We start from the raw sequence: 20,303 nt of genomic DNA on the forward strand, positions 1-20,303 counted from the left end.
GCTGCTGGTTCTGGATCGTTTGCACCCGTCCTTACACTGTAAATTAGTCGCATCGAGTGAGAGATTTCTGAAAAGAAAAAAACCTAATGCACAATATCAGTACAGTAGTTCTATGAAATGCAGCAGAAAAATGCTGCATAGCAAAGGGTTAAGTACAGAAATGTGCAGTATTACAGCAGCCGCTCTGATCCTACACCACTACTGTGACCCCACACTGCTGGTATATGGAGATCCTACAGCTGACAGTCACCAGTGTAAGGTGAGAGACAGTAACACAAGCATTCCGCTAGGGGCGCACATCCCTAGTCTGATCCTACGCATCGACTGCTCGGAGGCCAGTTCTGGGATCGATTCACGCCGTCTTTTCTTGCACACGTGTGTTTACAACTGTGATGGCGGAACTGACAGCAGAAGCTGATGTAGGAGAGAAGCCCGATGTAGGGGCAGAGAAGAATGGTGGACCCGGGGCCGCGGCTTCTGCTGGAGAACTGAAACCGGGTGTAACCGTGAAAGCAGGTGAGGAAATGCACGCAGATTGTGCCTGGTGTAATGACACATGCAGCCGCCTGAAAAGAGCAGCCATGACATGTCACCCTCCATCTGCCACATGAGTAATGCTGACATCCGCACATCCTGCTACAGTTTACGCGGCCTCCACAAGGGTAGTGGGTGGTCTACACACAGGCAGAAGGGGGCCTCCACAAGGGCAGTGGGTGGTCTACACACAGGCAGAAGGGGGCCTCCACAAGGGTAGTGGGTGGTCTACACACAGGCACTCATACTTATTATGCCAGTGAAAAGGCAACCTGTCACTAGATCCATGCTGCTCAAACCATGGATAGCATTAATGCTGAGGACCATAATGAGAGACTAGTCCAGTGTACATACATAGGGAGAGGTCTGTAAGGGTACATGCCCACGATCAGGAAATAACCGCTGTAAACATGGCGTATTTTCCCTGCATTCCATCACACAGGTAAATCCGCACGTGTTCACTGCACAAGGTGGATTTACCTCATCCAATACATTTTATTGTGGACTTTCGTGTTGCGTAGACTAATTGACATACTGCGTCATGTTATACCCGCATCTCAGGTGAGTTTACACAGCGTCAGTTAGAAGCACAGTGGGCATGGGATTTCTATAAATCTTCTTTTCTTCCTGCCACGGCTGCTGCGCAGGCGTACTTTATCTGACCAGTTGACGGCAGAGCAAAGTACTGCAGTGCGCAGGTGCTGGGCCTCTCTTACCTTTCCCGGCGCCTGCGCACTGCAGTACTTTACTCTGCCGTCAACTGGTCAGATAAAGTACGCCTGCGTAGCAGCAAGAAAAGAAGAGGACTTAATCATATGAAGATGGGAGGTGCTGGATCAGACTGCGACACCCATCAGACCCGAACCAGGACCGCCCCTGGGTGAGTATAATCTAACCTCTTTTTCTCATCTTTCAGGATACATCGGGGGCTTATCTGCAGCATTACAGAATGCTGTAGATAAGCCCCTGACGCCAGTGGCCACAGCTCATACTCAAATTTTGGGGTGACAGGTTCCCTTTAACCTTAGTCACCTGTAATGGTGCCGGGAGAATTCGCCGGCTCTTCACACTATGCTTTCCTTAAATCCCCCAGCGTTTTATAGAAAGACATGCCTGTCTGCAAACTCCGACTCATGCTGCCGGATTGCATGGATCTAATGATTATTCCTCTGTAGGGTATGTGCACACGTCAGGATTTCTTGCAGAAATTTCCTGAAGAAAACCGATTTTTTTAAGATTTTTTTTAAATCATTTTGCAAGCGAAATTAGCTTGCAGAATGCTAAAGTTTTCCAAGCGATCTGTAGCATCGCTTGGAAAACTGACTGACAGGTTGGTCACACTTGTCAAACATAGTGTTTGACAAGTGTGACCAACTTTTTACTATAGATGCTTCCTATGCAGCATCAATAGTAAAAGATAGAATGTTTAAAAATAATTAAAAAAATGGTTATACTCACCTGCAGACAGCCGATCTCCTCAGCGGCGTCCGTTCCTATAGATGGTGTGTGTGTGCAGGACCTTCGATGACGTCGCGGTCACATGAGCGGTCTCGCGACCAATCACAAGACCGCGACGTCATCGCAGGTCCTTCACACACACACCATCTATAGGAACGGAAGCGACAGCATGCACCGCTGAGAGGCGGGAAGACTCCGGGGCCATCGAAGGTGAGTATATCACTATTTTTTATTTGAATTCTTTTTTTTTTTACCAATTATATGGTGCCCAGTCCGTGGAGGAGAGTCTCCCCTCCTCCACCCTGGGTACCAACCGCACATGATCTGCTTACTTCCCGCATGGTGTGCACAGCCACATGCGGAAAGTAAGTAGATCAATGCATTCCTAGGTGTGCGGAATCCCCGCAATTCCGCAAATTTAATGAACATGTTGCTTTTTTTTCCGCGATGCGATTTTTTTGCGGAAAAAAATGCAACATTTGCACAAGAAATGCGGAATACACTGTAAATAATAGGAGGCATATGTAAGCGTTTTTTTCGTTTTTTTATCGCGAAAAAAACGCGAAAAATACTGAACGTGTGCACATGGCCTTAGAAGGAACCTGTCAGCAGGTTTGTGCACAATAACCTACAGACACTGTAAGGTCGGTTCCGTTATACTGATTACAATGATACCTGGGTGATGAAATCAGTCTTGTGGTTGTTGTGTAATCTTTATTTGTAGTTTTCAGTTAATGATATGCTCGTGCTCCGGGGCAGCCTGTGTGGGGGGGGGGGGGTTCATGTGGTGCTCTGATTGCATATTAATCTGTATGGCTTCTGACAGATCACTGATCCCTCACTGACCTGCCCCCTATTTTAGAATATTGTTGACTTTAAAAAAAAAAAAAAAAAAAAAAAAAATTGCCGTCAGCAAAGTAGCGCTGGCTCATGCACAGTGGCATCTATCACTTGCTGGTCAATGCTACTGCGCAAGAGCCACCGCCATTTTGCTGCAGCCAATTTTTTTCCCTCCAACGAAATGGCGCCATCATCTATCGACGAGCGATAGATGCTACTGCGCATGGGCCGCTGCTGCCGCCATTTTGTTCAAGATACATTTTTTTCAAAGTCAGCACTATTCTATGTATTATGTAAAATATGGGGCAGGTCACTGAGAGATCAGTGACCTGTCATAAGCCTATACAGAAGCATATGTAAGCAGAGCGCCACATAAAGCCCCGCCCCGAAGCACGAGCATATAATTAGCTGAAAACTGCAAATGAAGATTAAACAACAACCACAAGATGGATTTCATCACCCAGGTATTATTATAATTAGTAGAACGGCGCCGACCTGACACTGTCTGTAGGTTACTGAGCACAATCCTGCTGACAGGTTCCCTTTAACCCCTTTCCAACATCAGGCGTACATTTACGCCGATGTCCGACTGCCTCCCTTTGATGTGGGCTCCGACAGTGAGCCCACATCTTTCTGGGGACTTGTCAGCTGTTTTGAACAGCTGACATGTGCCCGCAGTAGCTGCAGGTGGAATCGCGATCCACCCGCTGCTATTATCCAGTTAAATGCCGCTGTCAAACTCTGACAGCGGCATTTAACAAGCGCTTCTAGAAATCGCGCCAGAAAGATGCACACCGGTGACCCCAGTCACGTGATCGCAGGTCAATGGTGTGTTGGCTTGACAACCTGAGGTCTCCTGGAGACATCTATGGTTGTAAGTGCCGGCATGCTGTCAGCGCCTCCCAGTGGTCGGCGCTCATAGCAAGTGAGTAAATCTGCTATATAGAGGCGATCTGATCATCGCCTTTATGTAGCAGAGCCAGTCGGGTTGTGGCAGCTTCTAGTCTCCCATGGAGGCTACTGAAGCATGCCAAAAGTAAAAAAAAAAAAGTTTTTAAAAATATAAAAAAAATATAAAAGTTCAAATCACCCCCCTTTTGTCCCATTCAAAATAAAAAAAAAAAATATATAAAAATCAAACGTACACATATTTGGTATCGCCGCTTTCAGAATCGCCCGATCTATCAATAAAATAAAGGATTAACCTGATCACTAAATGACGTAGCGAGAAAAAAAAAGTCTAAAACGACAGAATTACGTTTTTTTGGTTGCCGCGACATTGCATTAAAATGCAATAACGGGCAATCAAAAGATCGTATCTGCACCAAAAATGGTATAATTAAAAACGTCAGCTCGGCAGGCAAGAAATAAGCCATCCCCCAACCCAAGATCCTGAAAAATAAAGACACTACGGGTAGCAGGAAATGGTGCAATTTTTGTTTTTTTAACAAAGTTGGGAATTTTTTTTTCACCACTGATTTCCGTGGACTCACAAAAGATGGAGAAATTTTGTTCTCCATCTTCTCCTTCACTGTGTGCTACAATTCTCTCATCCAAGAGAACCAGATCACACTATGCTGACACTCGGCTCAAACTCTGATCAGAGTGTCATTTACCACTTATAAAACGTATCCTTTATTTATTATGCTTTCTTATTTAGCGCTATCATATTCCGCAGCACTTTACATACATTATAATTACTGATGCCAGTGGGGTTCACAATCTCCTCTGATGAGGCCTCTTTATTGAGGCTGAAACACGTAGGGAGGGATTCAGGGGTACATTTAGTTCACCTTGTCAGGGCAGGTGCTAACACATGGGGCTAGGGGAGTAGTCCATGGCTTCATTCAGTCTTCCATTCTTTGTATTTTTTTTCATCATATGAGAAAAAAAATTACCGTTTTTCCTCATTGTACTGGATCTGATTTTCATCTATTTTTGGTTTGTTTCCGTTTTTACCGTCAGTGTGGCATCTGTTTTTCATGTATACAAAAAGAAAACTTTTCCAAACTTCTACTACTAATTAGGCTACGTCCCCACGGTCAGTATTAGGCAGCGCTTTGGACGCAGCACATGTCTGCTCAGTCCAAAGCGCTGCCGGCTTTTGTACGCAGGTCATTCCGCATGTGTTCATGGAGCCATGCGGAATCACCAAGTCCAATACATTGGACGGGGGATATTTATCTTGCATAGACTCGCGTCTCCACAAGATAAATAGACATGCTGCGGTCTGGAAAGACGCGCCGCATGTCCGTCTCCACAGGGACGCTGCGGGTGCCGATTCCCGCATAGTGGATATGGGATTTCTTGAAATGCCATCCACTATACTGTAACATCTGGCTGCAGCGGGTTGGACGCTGCGGATGTACGCAGCGTCCAACCCGCAGCATTTACTAACCGTGGGAACATACTTAGACAGTAAAAAAACATATTGCAATTTGAGGATACACCAATGGCATCTTAATAGTTAGAGACCCCTTTTGCTTCGTGCTTGTGTTTTAAGCAGTTCTTCCCAGTGACTACTTACCTTTTAAAGGTATGGTCATATGTTGCGTTTTTGCCATGTCACCCCCTCCCGAAAAAATGCAGCATTTTACTGCTGCAGCAAAGTGAATGAGATTTCTGAAATAGACAGAACGTTTTTATTTCCATGTTTTAATAAGAGTCTTAATTGTAAAATAAGCTTTTGTCGTAACAAAACATTCAAAAAATTACTGTATTTCTTCACCCATGGATATACTGCTACTTCCTTGGGGGCCATGTGCACATAATGTCTTTTCAGTCATATTCTGCTCTGAAAACTGCCTAAAAAGCTGTACAAAAAAAAACAAAAAACCCTCAAAAGAATTCACATGCATTTCAATATAAAAACAAATTGCTGCTCATATGTTCAGTCTTTTGAGTTTTTTTTAATTGCTTCATGTGTCAAAAGATTCCAAGTAGATGAAAGAAGTGAGCAGAGCTGTCACGGGGCAGAAGTAGGAAAACAGGAGATGAGGAATCTGGGCCCCTGAACTGCCCCTCAGGCTAGGGGAAGCCCTGTCTTTCCTTAACTTGGGGGTACCCTTGAAGGTAGGGAGGCCCAAGTCACCGACCTGTCCCTGTCTCCTGTTAAACCCTGAAGTAAACCCCCAACCCCCACCCTAGGAGGTGAACAGTGTAAACAGCACCACAAAGCAAATAAACAGGAATAAACAATATGAGAGCGAGGGGAACAGGATACCAAAAGGTGAATGCACAAAATACAAAGTAACAAAACTCAGAACTTAGCTTGTGCACGCCGCTGCAGACTCCACAACACAGATAGTACAGCAACTGAGCTCCAAACACCAGACTTGGCTGACACCAGGGAGCTGCTACTGCGAGGTTGGTCTCCTGAAAGGAACTGTATAACTGTATATGGGGGGATCTGCATTAACCCCCAATGACCAGAAAGGAAAAAAGGTTTAAATCAGAGGGTAACCAGATCTGCCACAGATCCAAACATGGATCGTGACAAGAGCATTCTTCAGGCATTTTCCACTTCATAAGTCAATGTTCGGAAGGCTGAAAAGACAAATATGCACAGGCATCTTTGAGCATTTTGTAAGTGTTTTTGCTTAAAAAAAAAAGAAGAGAAAAATCAGACTACAAAAACAAAATAAAACAGAGGCCAAAAAAAGTTCTCAGGAAGCGACACATCAAGCACACTCAACACACTATTCAGTCCAGCTTCAAGTAACCCCTCTAGGTGGCATTATCATATTGTCTCCATCTTATCATGTTTATCTTCCCTTTTGTCTCACACCACCAGTATATGCACATCCAGATCTGCTCGTCTTTGCAGGTCTGTTTTGAAAAGTCACCATCTAGAGCAGTGATCCCCAAACTTTTTCACCAAGAGAGCCTCATTCAGATCTGAATGAGGGTCGTGAACAACATCCAGACCTCTCTCTCCCCCCATCGGAGTAGTGACAGCCAAAGCTCTCCCACAGAAATCACACTGAGGCAACATACTTGCATCCATGGGTTCCCACTATGCCCCGATTCAGTATTCATACAAGTACTCCACCACACTATCACATCCTGTTTCTAGCACCTCCTCCTAATGGCAATATTATCTTGTTTCCAGATTACTATACTTAATTTATCTCTGCACCCCCCAAGGCCAGTATATGAGCATCCAGATTTGCTCTTCTGTGTGGGTACACTCACCATCTACTTTTTGCTTTTGATAGACCTGTTGCTAATGCACCAAGCTTGCAGATAGTCGTAAGCAACACCTCATAGGCCTGTGAGCAACACATCATAGGCGTGCAAGCCACATGTGGCTTCCAAGCCACAGGTTCGGGCACCACATCACGGGCATGTGAGCCACATGTAGAAGTTGGGAAGCCTTGTCCTAATGGTCCTAATGGTTCTTGCTATGACATGTCCCTAGGACAAACCATCACGTTGTCTTGAGAGCAAAGAGGCCTAGCTCTGACCTAATATTGTGTCCGCTAAACCGTGAGGCTCACTGCTGTCTGAAAGTGTGGTGCCTGAACCTGTGTTTTGGATGCCACATGTGGCTCGCTGACCTATGATGTATTACTTGTGACTATCTGCAAGCTTGGTGCATTAGCAACATGTCTGAGGAGCAAAAAGCAGATGGTGAGTGTACCCACACAGAAGAACAAATCTGGATGCTCATACACTGGCCTTGGGGGTGCAGAAATAAGTATAGTAAAAGGCCTAGTGCTTTACCTGGTTCACTTTCAGGATTGTTGTATTCCCTGAATGGTGCCCACTTCGATCACAAAGTGCCATCGCTACTAAAATAGCATCACTGTGTGAGAACATCGCCTCCTTATTCTAGTGTGTTGTCGGTGTGAGGTTCAGTTTATGACCCATGCTTGTACACACCTTTACACCCGGTAAACGTGAATGTGGGAGATGACACAGTATGCGCACTGTGGGGCACATCCAGTGACCTTATTCACTGCCTATTTTGAGCAGCCTTGATCATTTAGGTCATTGAGCTTGTGGTAATTAGATATGTGAAGCTGAAGTTCTACCTGAGAATGTGTTTCTAGACAGATGTGGAGAGTTGATGCTCTTACTTGTGTAACTCAATAATTTCGGACATATGAGCTCAGTTTTTAGTCTTACTTTTCCAGGGAAGCTAATTTACCTTCATTATAATCTGACTGTTGTAGATTTGACCTCTTTTATGGTGCATGGTAAATGTAAATAGACATCCAATTTTAATACTCTTTTATAGCATATAGAGCTAATGTATTGAAGCCAGAGGAAATGCAGCTATCTGTACTCGAGATCCCCCAGCATCCATTGTAATCAATGCTTACCCATTGATTTCAGGTGGCTGAATTTAGTGCTTCATTTTCTGTAGGGAAAATGAGCAATAGCATGTGGTTCCCACAGGGTTAACAACTGATTGTGAGGGTCCCAACATGACCCTAGGACACCTGCTGAATGAATGCTCACCCAAACGAGGCAAGATTTGTTCAAATGTCTCACTATTACTAAATGCGTTTCTAATATCTTAATTTCGTGTTCCTATATTGCCTCCCTGAGGAAAAAAGTGTCCAATAAAAACTTTTACCTACTAGGGCCCCTGTCTGTGTTTTTCTCACTTTTGATGGCAAGAATAGTACATAAGGCAGCACCTTACTTTCTATAAAAAAAACCAAAACATTAATTCGCCATTGAATTAGTAGTATCCAAGGCACGATACATTAGTCCGTGTCATGGCTTCCATCGTAATGCAACTAATCCGGACGCAGCCTAAAAGTTGTATTTAAGGGACAATTGGATACCACAGCAAGCTACTGAATAAAATTAGTTGTATGCCACCAAATCTATGTAACTATACAGATTTTGGTTAAAATATTTAAATCTGTTTTTATTCAGTTACAAATGCAGCCAGGATTCATAGCTATTACCCACCACCGTATATCCAAAATGGGAATACTTCAATAACCAAAATGGCTGGAAGTCCTCTGGGTTCAAATGATTAACAAAGGTGGGAAGGCTTTCACTGGTGATATGGGAGGGCTTTCACTGGTGATATGGGAGGGCTTTCACTGGTGATATGGGAGGGCTTTCACTGGTGATATGGGAGGGCTTTCACTGGTGAGATGGGAGGGCTTTCACTGGTGAGATGGGAAGGCTTTCACTGGTGAGATGGGAAGGCTTTCGCTGGTGAGGTATGAGTGGGTTCAGGCTCTAGAGGACGTCCCGAGAAACCAGTAAGATTAAAACTTGGTGTAGAATGTTGTTTGAATAGCTATCGCAGATGAGCACTACATTGTTTATTTAATTTACCCATGGAGCTGTGGTCAAGGAGATGTTAACTTCTAGAATATGGGAATAATCCTCATAGCTAACAAAGAAAATCCAGAAAATAAGATTTTTGTTTTCTTTGTGTGTTTTTTTTCCACCTAGTTAAAGAGGCCCTGTTGGTACGGAGAGTAGGGCCATCTCAAGTGTGAGAGGGCCCTTGTTGAGTAATGAAAATTATATTAAAAAAAAAAAGCTCAATATAATGGCTATCAAGTCTAAATGAGTTGACAAGTCCACCACATATGTCCCATGTTGTGCATAGCTGTAAGGCACTGACAACCGTGGGGTCTTCATCATCTCTTGGAGCAGCATAACAACAATTATAATATAGAAAAAGTATGTACACAAGTGCACGGATAAGTCATGAAAGTCATGGAGTTCCTACTGAGAACTGTAGTGAAGTAGTTTCTTAGTTGGTGGTAAGCAAGCCATGTACTTGTTAAGAGTAGAGTTGAGCAAATGTTTAAAAATTTGGTTCCGATTACGATCGGCGGCGAATATTGTACTTGCAATATTCGCCAAATGTCTTTGGAGTCTATGGGAGTAGAAATGACCGAATATGCTTGGAGTCGAATGTCAAACATAAATTTGTTACGAATAGGATACCAATATGGCCTATTCAGATTCGACAACCAATTCCGAACATATTTGCTCAACTCTAGTTAAGAGTGCTCAAAAAGCAGACTACTGAAAAGCCTTCATCTGGTCAGTGCCACCTAAGTCTACAAATTGAATTGAAGAGAGTCTAAAGCTTGACATATGGAGGAGATAAATGATTGACAAGCTCTAACTGCGGCAGAGTTGGCTGACCCTTGCCTATCACAGCAACGAATGACATTTTACACACCGCTTTTTATTGCCATTCCTATTACCCCTGCATCTCTGGTTGACATTGTTTCCAGATTTTAATGATGGTGGCAGTTAGGCCTCTTTCACACTTCAGTCTTTTTGTTTCCGTCAAAATCTGTCATTTTGTGAAAAAAAAAACAGACCCAGCAAATATTGCTGCTGGGTCTGTTTTTTTTCTCATAGACTTGTATGAGTGACGGATGGCCTTCCATTTCATCTGTTTTTTTTACAGATCCGTCGTAAAGTCTTTTTCCGTCGGCCGGAGACAACGGACATAGAAACTTTTTTGTGTATCTTGAAAAATTGGACAGCGACGGATCCTGCGCTATCTGTCGTTGGCTGTAATGGAAGCCTCTCTCTATCTCTATCTCTATCTTTCTTTTTCGCTTTCTCTCTTTCTTTCTTTTTGTTCCTTTAAATTCCGGTAGCAGCTGCTTCGACGGATTCGTCAAAAAAACGGATCCAGTGCATCGCTTTTTTACAATCTGCACAGGATCCGTCTTTTCAACACTTTGATGGATTGTGACTGATTCTAAAAAAAAAACTGATGTGTGAAAGGCTGCTTTCACACATCAGGTTTTTTGTTTCAGGCACAATCCGGCAATTTTTGAAAAAAACGGATCCGTTTTTTTTACACGCCGGATACGTTTTTTTCCCATTGAGTTGTTTTAGCACCGGATTGTGCCTGAAGTGCATGCGTTTCATCTGTTTTGTGCTGGATCCGTCCCTTCAGGCTTTTTTTGCCGGACACAAAAAACATCCCCTGCAACATTTTTTCTGTGCAGCGAAAAAGCCTGAAGGGACGTTTGCGACAATAAACGCATGGAACGGATGTGTGAATGAACGGTTCCGGCTACTGAATCCGTTTTTTGTACACTGAGCATGCCCAGAAGCTTTGTTTTCGATTCTGGCATGGGAAAGCTCTCGCGCTCGCTCTCTCTCGCGCTCTCTCTCTCGCGCTCTCTATCTCGCTCTCTCGCGCGCTCTCTCTCGCGCGCGCTCTCTCGCACTCTCTCTTTCGTGCATCAGTAAGGCCATCCGTCACAAACCGTCACTAATACAAGTCTATGAGAAAAAAAACTGATCTGGCAGCAACATTTGCTGGATCCGTTTTTTTCACAAAGCGACAGATTTTGACGGAAACAAAAAGACTGAAGTGTGAAAGAGGCAAACAACAATCAGGCATGGAGCACAGCAAACTAGCTTCATAAAATGCATCAGTGTTTCCCTATAGGCAACATGGACACTTTTGGATCGTTGTGATATGTAGAAGTCGTCCAATATGATGGACGACCACTTTAGATTTTTCACATACTGCACAGAAGGATTTCAGTTGATGTACATTGGTATGTTCTATAGTGTGTAGAATGTATTACTAGTGTCCGATTTACATGATGCATTGTAGTGTGAACGGTGATGCTGGTAACAAATCTATTTATTGTGACTTGTGTTATACTGAGTAGCTCACTTCTCCAAAAGACTGGTCTATTATCTGAAAGTTTTATTTTTCCCCACAACTCTTTACATGTAAAAACTGCAAGAATCTAAATTAAATTCAATATGCTAATTTTCAGTTCTTTGTCTGTGTCGGCTGTTGCTGATGAAGCTGACAGCTACTTCTGCCCACTAGACCAAGAGCGGGCAGGTTGAGTTCAATGGGGAGAGAGTAAAGGACATCTTAAGGGTTTTTTTCTGGCACAATTTACTATCGCATTGAGAGTTTTCCCCACTAATGACGTGGTGTCATCTAGTACCTGCCATGACGTGTGCTGATATCAGTCTTCTTCTAAAAGGAGAGGGTGCAGAATACCTGCCGACCAGAGAAAACCTAATCTGTTTTCTAAGCTATAAAGTGATTTAATAGGCTGATATATTGCACTGCTAAGGGAGCAGGGACGAGTTGCACCAGGTTTTAAGCTTGATGCCCCAGATCTCCAGGCGAACATCACTGTCTTTTCTTGGGTAAAGCAAAGAATCATTTGTTCCCTCCCAGTCAGTTGCAGTTTTAGGCCACAGGCTGGTTTACCCCTGTAGAAGGTAAGAACCTCAGCACCAAAGATAGAAAAAAATATATATATACTTTGCTGCAATAAGTGTACTTTATTTTGATCCGGCAAGGAATCTGAACAGATATGGTCCAACATTTTGACCAAAAACTGTCTTTTACAAGGACTGATGTGTCTAGCCAGAGCCAGTTGTATACATGTAATGCTGTCAACTGGACTGCTCACCGCAGTTAGGTAGACAGACTGAGCTTGGTACGTGGTGGGGTCAAAAAGGAAGGCAATATTGGAAAGGGAATTACTACCAAGTGCGGGAGCAGAAATGTACTATTACTGAATTGGGGCACTCAGGGATCATTATTTTATTATTATATGGGGGAGCACAAAAGAAATACCACTGCAGTGAATGTGGAGGATGGGGAGCGAAAGGAGGTATTGGTAAGAATTGGAGATTATTAAAAGATGGATGCCCAAAGCCGACATTTTTACTTATTACTGTACGGAGGTTCTCGAAAGAGAGCGTTTCCCTTCTAGGGTAGGAGTGGCATTGAAAGTGGCACTATTGGTATGTTAGAACTATAAAAACACACTGAGTAAGGGACATTAAAATTGGCTATTGGTAGAGCTTGGCAGGACACAATCCCATATTCTCAAACTGCATGTGGTCTACCTAGGCAATGGATTCTGCCCAGTAATGCAAGTCTGTACATATTGTTTGGGCAAGTACTTTTTTTTTTTTTTTTTCATTCTTTCCTTTAAAGCACATGGTCCCTGTTTCCACCTTTTTGTTTATGTAGCCTCTGTCTTTCTTTTAGGCTTTCGCCATACCTCTGATAGCTTATCTATTATGAGCTATTAGAAAATAAAGTAGTGTTATAGTAGCATTTTGCCAATAACTTACCAACAGTGAGGCCTCTATTAGACTGGACAGTATAGAAATGAAAAAATGTGTTCAGTTAATTCTTATTCCTCATGGAGGTGGGTTCCCGATAACATCAGTCACATTCACCAAAGCATGTTGCAAATAATTATGTGCAAATATCAATGCAAATTGTGACGCTGGAAACCGTCCCACCTGTAGATACATCTGGAATGCCAATTTGCTTGTGGATGTGCGGATTAATCACAGGATTGAATATCCTTTTGGCTTCTGACAAAGCCTGATTGGAAGCCTTAGGTTTGTTGCACAGTGTAGTTTGTTTTCCGGTGGAACATTAGTGAAGTACAGTCAGATCCTGATTATTGATATTACACATGTTTATTGCTATACACTTGTTATTTCTTTTGTGTGTATTGGAACAACACAAAAGAAAAAAACTGACAAAAAAAAAAAAGAAAAATTGGACATTATTTCACACACAATCCCCAAAATGGTCCGGACAAAATTGTTGGCACGGTTCCAAATTTATGGTTAAACAACTTTGTTTCAAGCATGTGATGCTCGTTCATACTCACCTGTGGCAAGTAATAGGTGTGGACAATATGAAAATCGCACCTAAAATCAGATAAAAAGGGGAGAAGTGGCTCAATCTTTGCATTGTGTGTCTGTGTGTATCACACTAAGCATGGAAAGAGGAAAAGGATACTGTCTGAGGACTCGAGAACCAAAATTGTTGAACAATATGAAGGTTACAGTTCATCTCCACAGATCTTGATGTTTCTTTGTCCATGGTGCGCAACATATTAAAGAAGTTTACAATCCATGGCACTGTAGCTAATCTTCCTGGATGTGGACAGCAGAGTAAAATTGATAAAAGGTTGCAATGCGGATATTCTGGATGGTGGATAAGCAGCCCCAATACAGTTCCAAAGAAATTCAAGCTGTCCTGCTGGCTCAGGATGCATCAGTTTCAGCTCAAACTATCCGGCATTTGAATAAAATAAAATGCTATGGCAGGAGGACCCCACTGATGACGCAGAAACATAACAAATCTAGACTACAGCTTGCAAAAATGTTCGTGAAAAAGCTAAAATCCTGGGAAAAGTGTCTTGTGGACAGATGAGACCAAGATACAGCTTTTTGGTAAGCACATCCGCCTACTGTTTACTGAAAACAGAAATAGTCCTACAAAGAAAAGAACACAGTACCTACGGTCAAATTTGGTGGAGGTTCATAGATGTTTTGGGGTTCTTTTGCTGACTCTAACACTGGGTGCCTTGTCTGTGTGCAAGGCATAATGAAATCTAAAGATTACCAAAGGATTTTGGGTCGCAACGTAGTGCCCAGTGTCAGAAAGCTGTGTTTGTTTGGTCATAAGTCTTCCAGCAGGACAATGACCCCAAACGTACTTCAAGAAGCATCCAGAAATGGATGGAAAGAAAGTGCTGGAGAATTCTGAAGTGGCAGCAATGAGTCCGGATCTAAATCCCTTTGAACATCTGTTGATAGATCTTAAAATTCCTGTTGGGAGAAGGCACCCTTCAAATATGAGATGGTTATAAGAAGCGAATGATTGCAGTTATTTATTCAAAAGGGTGTACAAACAAGTATTAAGTTGTGGCTGCCAACAATTTTGTCCAGCTCATTTTTGGGTTTTTTTGGACATAATTTCACAAATAAAAACAATCTGCCTTTTTTTTTTCTCAGTTGTTTTGTGCTGTTCCAATACACACAAAGGAAATAAACGTGTGTATAACAAAACAAATGTAATTGCAATAATTTTGTGAAAAATATTTAATTTTCTGGAACAGTTTCAAGGATATCAACACTTTCAGCCATGACTGTATGTACATAGGGAATCTCTCCTTGGATGTTTTCTTCTAAGGAAAAATATCTCTGTAAATATGGATTCTTCTGACGGATTTTTTTTTTTTTTTTTTTTAAACATATCCAATTGTGGAATTTATTATTATTCAAAGATCTGTTGATTTAAAATTGACTTTTAAAAGTGTTTTCACACAAACAAAGTCGGCCAAGGATGATGCGACTTGACAGACTAGTCCAGGATTCCGGTCTCCACCATCTTCTTCCCGCCCACTCCCGTAGACTGACAGGACTCTGTGCACACATAGGCAGAGACGTGTCAGTGTAGGGGAGATGAGCAGAAGTCGTCACCGCAGACCTGACTCTTAGACTGGCAGCAAAGAGGCATATTCTCCGGCTGCCATTTAAAAGTCTGAAATAATGCAGGATTTCATAGAAAACAGAGTAACACATACCTGGCTCCAATAACTGAGCTGCTCTCTGATTTCTGCTGCCCATTGTTTGGGGATGTCCGGTTTAGAGCAGCTGTAAATATGGACATTTATGTTGACAACTCAGTGGATCACAGATCGTGTGCGGTTTCTATAACCAGCTAATTTCCTTGATCAGTACTGACACTGATCATCTTGGCATTCAACGCTCTTTAAAGATTATTTTCAGTTTATTGAAAACTCTATTCAGCTGTTTTTCAGTCATTCCTCTTTCTGTCAGCACTGGATGAAAACCAATATGGCCGCCGGCACTGCTCACACAGCTCTCGCATAGCCTTCCTATTTCTGAATTTCACATCTGACTAAATATGCAGCAGTATTATTTTTTTCTATAGAAGTTTATAGATACTTTGAAAGTGCATCTGTGTATACAGAGCTATGTAAAACCTCTTTTTACAGGTAACCGCAGAGTTTCTGCCACTCTAAATAGTTGGCAAGGAGTACAACTTTTGACGCAGATAAATCTTAACTTGGCACTTATCCTAACCTCCCCACACATACAACTGATTCTACCCCCCCCCCCAACAACTTATTCAGAAACACCCCCACAATTCAGAATACCTCGCACACACACACAACTTACTCGGAACTCCACACACAACTCATTTGGAAACCTCCCTCAACCCCACACACAACTCATTCAGAAGCCCCTCACAACTCATTTGGGGACCCCCCCACAAGTCATTTGGGGGAACTCCCCCGGCAAGTCTTTTGAGGGGGAAGCTGCCCCCCTCGACTCATATAGGCTAGTTTCACACTAGCGTTTACCTGATCTGCGGCAGGCTGCGGACTTCCTCCGCTAGCTCCGCCTACTCCTGCATGCGGCACACATGCGACCTCCGTACCTATCTTTAACATTAGGTACGCAGGTCGTGCGGCTGTATGCGGATGCTGCCGCATGCATTGTTTTGACGATGTGGAAAAAAAAAATGCTACAGGCTGTGTCCTACGCTGGTCGCCGCATCGTCAAAACGACGCATGCGGCAGCATCCGCATACAGCCGCACGACCTGCGTACCTAATGTTAAAGATAGGTACGGAGTCCGCATGTGGGCCGCATGCAGAAGTAGGCGGAGCTAGCGGCCGAGGGCGGGGCTTCACGGAGGAAGTCCGCAGCTTGCCGCAGATCAGGTAAACGCTAGTGTGAAACTAGCCATAGAAGTACACGGACCTCATACAGTATCTTGCAGATCACCAAAGACCTAAGGTTCAAACTGTATGGAATGTCACAATTGCAGCTAGTACATCAAGCTTTTTTTTTTGCCATTTTTACATCTGTAGGGCGGATGGGTGGCATACTCTTTTGGAAAGCGGAAATGGTGCATCATTAAACATATTTTTTCTTCTTAATCATCAGTCTCGACATAATGCAAAAAATGAGCCTTAGTATGACTGTTTTAGATGTTATACTCCCTTTAAAATTGGCTACAAATGTTTGTGGTTGCAGTTTTTGTACTTCTTGCCATTGCAGTACTCTACCAGTGAGTGACTGGCGCTCTATATAATAGGTAATTCCATCAGTAATACTATGCGCCTCTCTAAGTTTGTTACTGAGCTACCTATCTGAACCGAACAAAGAGTACGGTCAACTTCAAAAGGAAGAAATTCCTCTTGTCATAGCCATTCTGCGAAACTCATTGCAGCTGGATTCTGTGTGAAGAAATCGTAATATATTAATGGTGCTAAGAGGATTAACCATATTCTTGGAAGGTAAGTACATAAATGGATGTTTAGCAAGATGGATGGAAACTCTTCGCTGAGTCTACAAGTGTAGGAAATAACAAGTGTAGGAAATATGACTAAGTCTCTCTCCCTGGGGTCTTCCCCATCCCTTCCACCCTTCACCATTTGAAATGAAGGCGCTCTCTCATTTCCCCTTGGAAGGGAAGGGGTTAATTAATTAGGTTTTTGAGCTTTTAATTGGAGCTTAGCGAGTCCCGTCTGACAGCTGTCTGTCCCCCCCTCCCAACTAAATTCATTTGTTTAAATTCATTTTGTACAATAGTGAAATTAATTATGCAGATTTCCTTTCGGAGGTAACGTTGTTCTGCAGCTCCAATATTAGTTTGTTGCAATTATGCTCTGGGGGTCTCTGCATATTGTCTGTGATATTATCAGGCGTTGGGTCGCTCTCATTTCGGGTTATTGACAGTTTTTTGAGACGAGATGAACATAATTATTAAGCATTTGTTGTACAGGGGAGGATGGTGGCAACATGAAAAAGAGAAGTCCATTTTTGCGTACAGAGCTGGTCTGCTTATTTCTTTTTTTTTCATCTAATTGTTCTCCAATGTGGATGCTGGTATTAGGCTGGTTTCACATTTGCGGTCGTGTCGCATATATCCGCATGCGTTGTGTATTCCTATATTTAACATTAGGGACGCATGCGTTTTTGTTTGTTCGCGTTTTGCCGCGTTTGACGACACATGCGTCGTTTCATCGTTTGCGGCTTGTCGCGCAAATGCAACATGTAGTAATTTTTAGAGGCGTCAATTTGCCGCCTGGAAATGCATGCGGTCGATTGCGCAAGGCTTGCGACAAAAAAAACGCATTGCTGTCTATATGAACGCATGCGTTTACAAGCACATGCGTTTGGTTGCGTTCATGAACGCATGCGTTCCACAAGAGAAAAACATGTCTAGACACTGATAAGCCACCCCCCACATACAAGGTGATAAAGGGAGGGTGTGGACAGTTGCAGGTCTCTTCTCAGCAGACAGCCAGGCAGAGTAGACGAACCACAGCGGACAGCCAGGCAGAGTAGACGAACCACAGCGGACAGCCAAGCAGAGCATACAGACCACAGCACCTGTTGAGAAAACAAGCCTCTGAACAATGTGAGTATATCCTAGCCAATGCCTTTATTTTCTATTTTCTTTCTCTACATGTCCTAATTTATGCCATTTCTTTCTTTCTACATGCATCAGAATGTCTTCTTCGGATTCTTCTCATGAGGAGTTTCTTCCTGGGCCGTCTGAAGTCGAGCATGTCAGTGAGGTGAGTACTTGCCTCGTCAGATTGGTAAGTATTCACTGTCACATCTACACATGTGACAATTTGAATTTTTCTTTTTTTTAGAGCTCTTCTTCTACTGCAGCAGAGACAGGGCAGGAGCAGCGGAGTCAAGGTCCGGTGGAAAGACGGCAGCGGGTACGTATACAAGGCTGACTGTTTACTGTATCCTCAGTGTAATATTCTTGAATCTTCCTTTCTTTCCATTCGTATTTCTTTACTTTTTTCTTTTGGAATCCTTTTGTATGTTGACTTTCCTATTCATGCCATTTCTCAGCATCTTTTTTCTTTCTTTTTCTTATGTTAATTGAGCAAACTTTAAAGACTTTATTTAATTTTTAGGTTTCACAACGGGAGGATGATCTTATTGAGAATGACCTCCTCATCTCCCTGGTCCAGGAGCGAGTCCCGTTGTGGGACACCCGGGATCCACTGCACTCAAACAACGTCACGATCCGGCGCTTATGGAATGAGGTGGCCAAAGAGATGTGGGATGGCTGGGACAACGCCCCGACACGGGTCCGAAATGCATTTGGTAAGTATTGCACTGCAGTGTGAAGCAGCAGAGACCTTGGCCGTGCTCACTCGACTGTGTGTGATGAAAGAAACTCTCAGGAGTTTCTGTCATCACAGACAGTTGTGTGAGCACGGCCAAAAGTCCTTTTTCTGACCACAATTTTTTTTTTTTTAACAGTGGCCAAAGTCAAAACACGTTGGCGTTCGATGAAGGACTGCTTCAACAAGGACCTGCGTCAAGAGAGCCGTGTTCCCAGTGGTTCAGGAGCAAGGATCAGAAGATACAAATACCATCGAGTTCTGGCATTTTTAAGACCGGTCCTTGCCCAGAGAACGTAAGTATTTATCACGTGCATTAGGTTGTATTGTATTGCCATAATCTGTATTTTTATATTCCACAGGATTTTGCGTCTGGTTAATTTTTGGTATTAATTTTCTTTTTCCTTTTTTTTACAGCACTACTGTTGGCCCAGGTTCTGGAGCGGTCCTTCATTCGACAGCCACGGACCCGTCCCAGCCATCCAGCAGCGCAGCAGCAAGTGGGCCTTCCACACTTAACTGGAGACCAGGGAGCTGGTCCAGCAGGTCTTCCCCTTTCGCAGTCCTCTTCCACTGCCCCTTTTTTTTTTGGGCTCCTCCCGGCAGCGGCAGAGGGCTTCGGACAGGTCACTCATGCCCGAGTTTTTGCACTTGAGCTCGGTTTTACACGAAGCAATCAAGGCTTTGGGTGACCGAATGGATGTTTCACATAGCCTCTTGAATGCACGTATCCAGGAGGTCAGCAAAAGCCTTGATCAAGTGAAAGCCGACCTCCAGAGGCCAGCACATCATTTTTTTTAACCAAATTGAGCAGGGCATGTCGGAACACCTTACTCCTGATCTCCAGCTGAGTGTCATGCAGGCCTGCAATGCTGCTTACGTGCAGGCTATGCAGCAGAGTCTGTATTTCCAGCAGACAGTGTCGGCATATCCACCTGTGCCTTCACTGTCACGATTGACCTCAATGCCGACCTCTGCTGCATCCCACTGCACGGCCACCTCAATTCCTTCCACAGCCGGACACCACTACAGCACCACCACCATGCCCAGTGCAGTTGGACATCCCACCGCCACCACCATGACAACCGCTGCTCCTGCTTGGACCTCCACTGACACCACGATGCAGCAGGACCCTGGCATGGCCTTCCGTACCGCCACCACCACGATGCAGCAGGACCCTGGCAAGGCCTTCCGTACCGCCACCACCATGATGCAGCAGGACCCTGGCATGGCCTTCCGTACCGCCACCACCACGATGCAGCAGGACCCTGGCATGGCCTTCCGTACCGCCACCACGATGCAGCAGGACCCTGGCATGGCCTTCCGCTCTACAAGCGCTATGGACTCTGGCATGGCTGCACGCTCTACGAGCACTATGGACTCTGGCATGGCTGCACGCTCTACGAGCACTATGGACTCTGGCATGGCTGCACGATCTACGAGCACTATGGACTGTGACACAGTGCAGCCGGGCCCTGACAGGTCACCCACCACCACGCCACGCCATATGAGCCCACCAACACCTCCCACAACC

The 20,303-nt window shown here is 43.9% G+C and overlaps 1 protein-coding gene across 1 annotated transcript in view; it reads left to right on the forward strand.

Annotated features, from left to right (window-relative positions):
• The first annotated feature begins 251 nt into the window (after positions 1-251).
• DPH1 (diphthamide biosynthesis 1) overlaps positions 252-20,303 on the forward strand; it is a 326,351-nt gene continuing 306,299 nt past the window's right edge. The window contains exon 1 of the mRNA XM_077294484.1: positions 252-516. Coding sequence (XP_077150599.1) covers positions 393-516 — 124 coding nt within the window. The 5' untranslated portion in view covers positions 252-392. The remainder of the gene's footprint in view (positions 517-20,303) is intronic.

Source organism: Ranitomeya variabilis, chromosome 3 (genome assembly GCF_051348905.1).
Source record: "Ranitomeya variabilis isolate aRanVar5 chromosome 3, aRanVar5.hap1, whole genome shotgun sequence".
NCBI lineage: Eukaryota > Metazoa > Chordata > Amphibia > Anura > Dendrobatidae > Ranitomeya > Ranitomeya variabilis.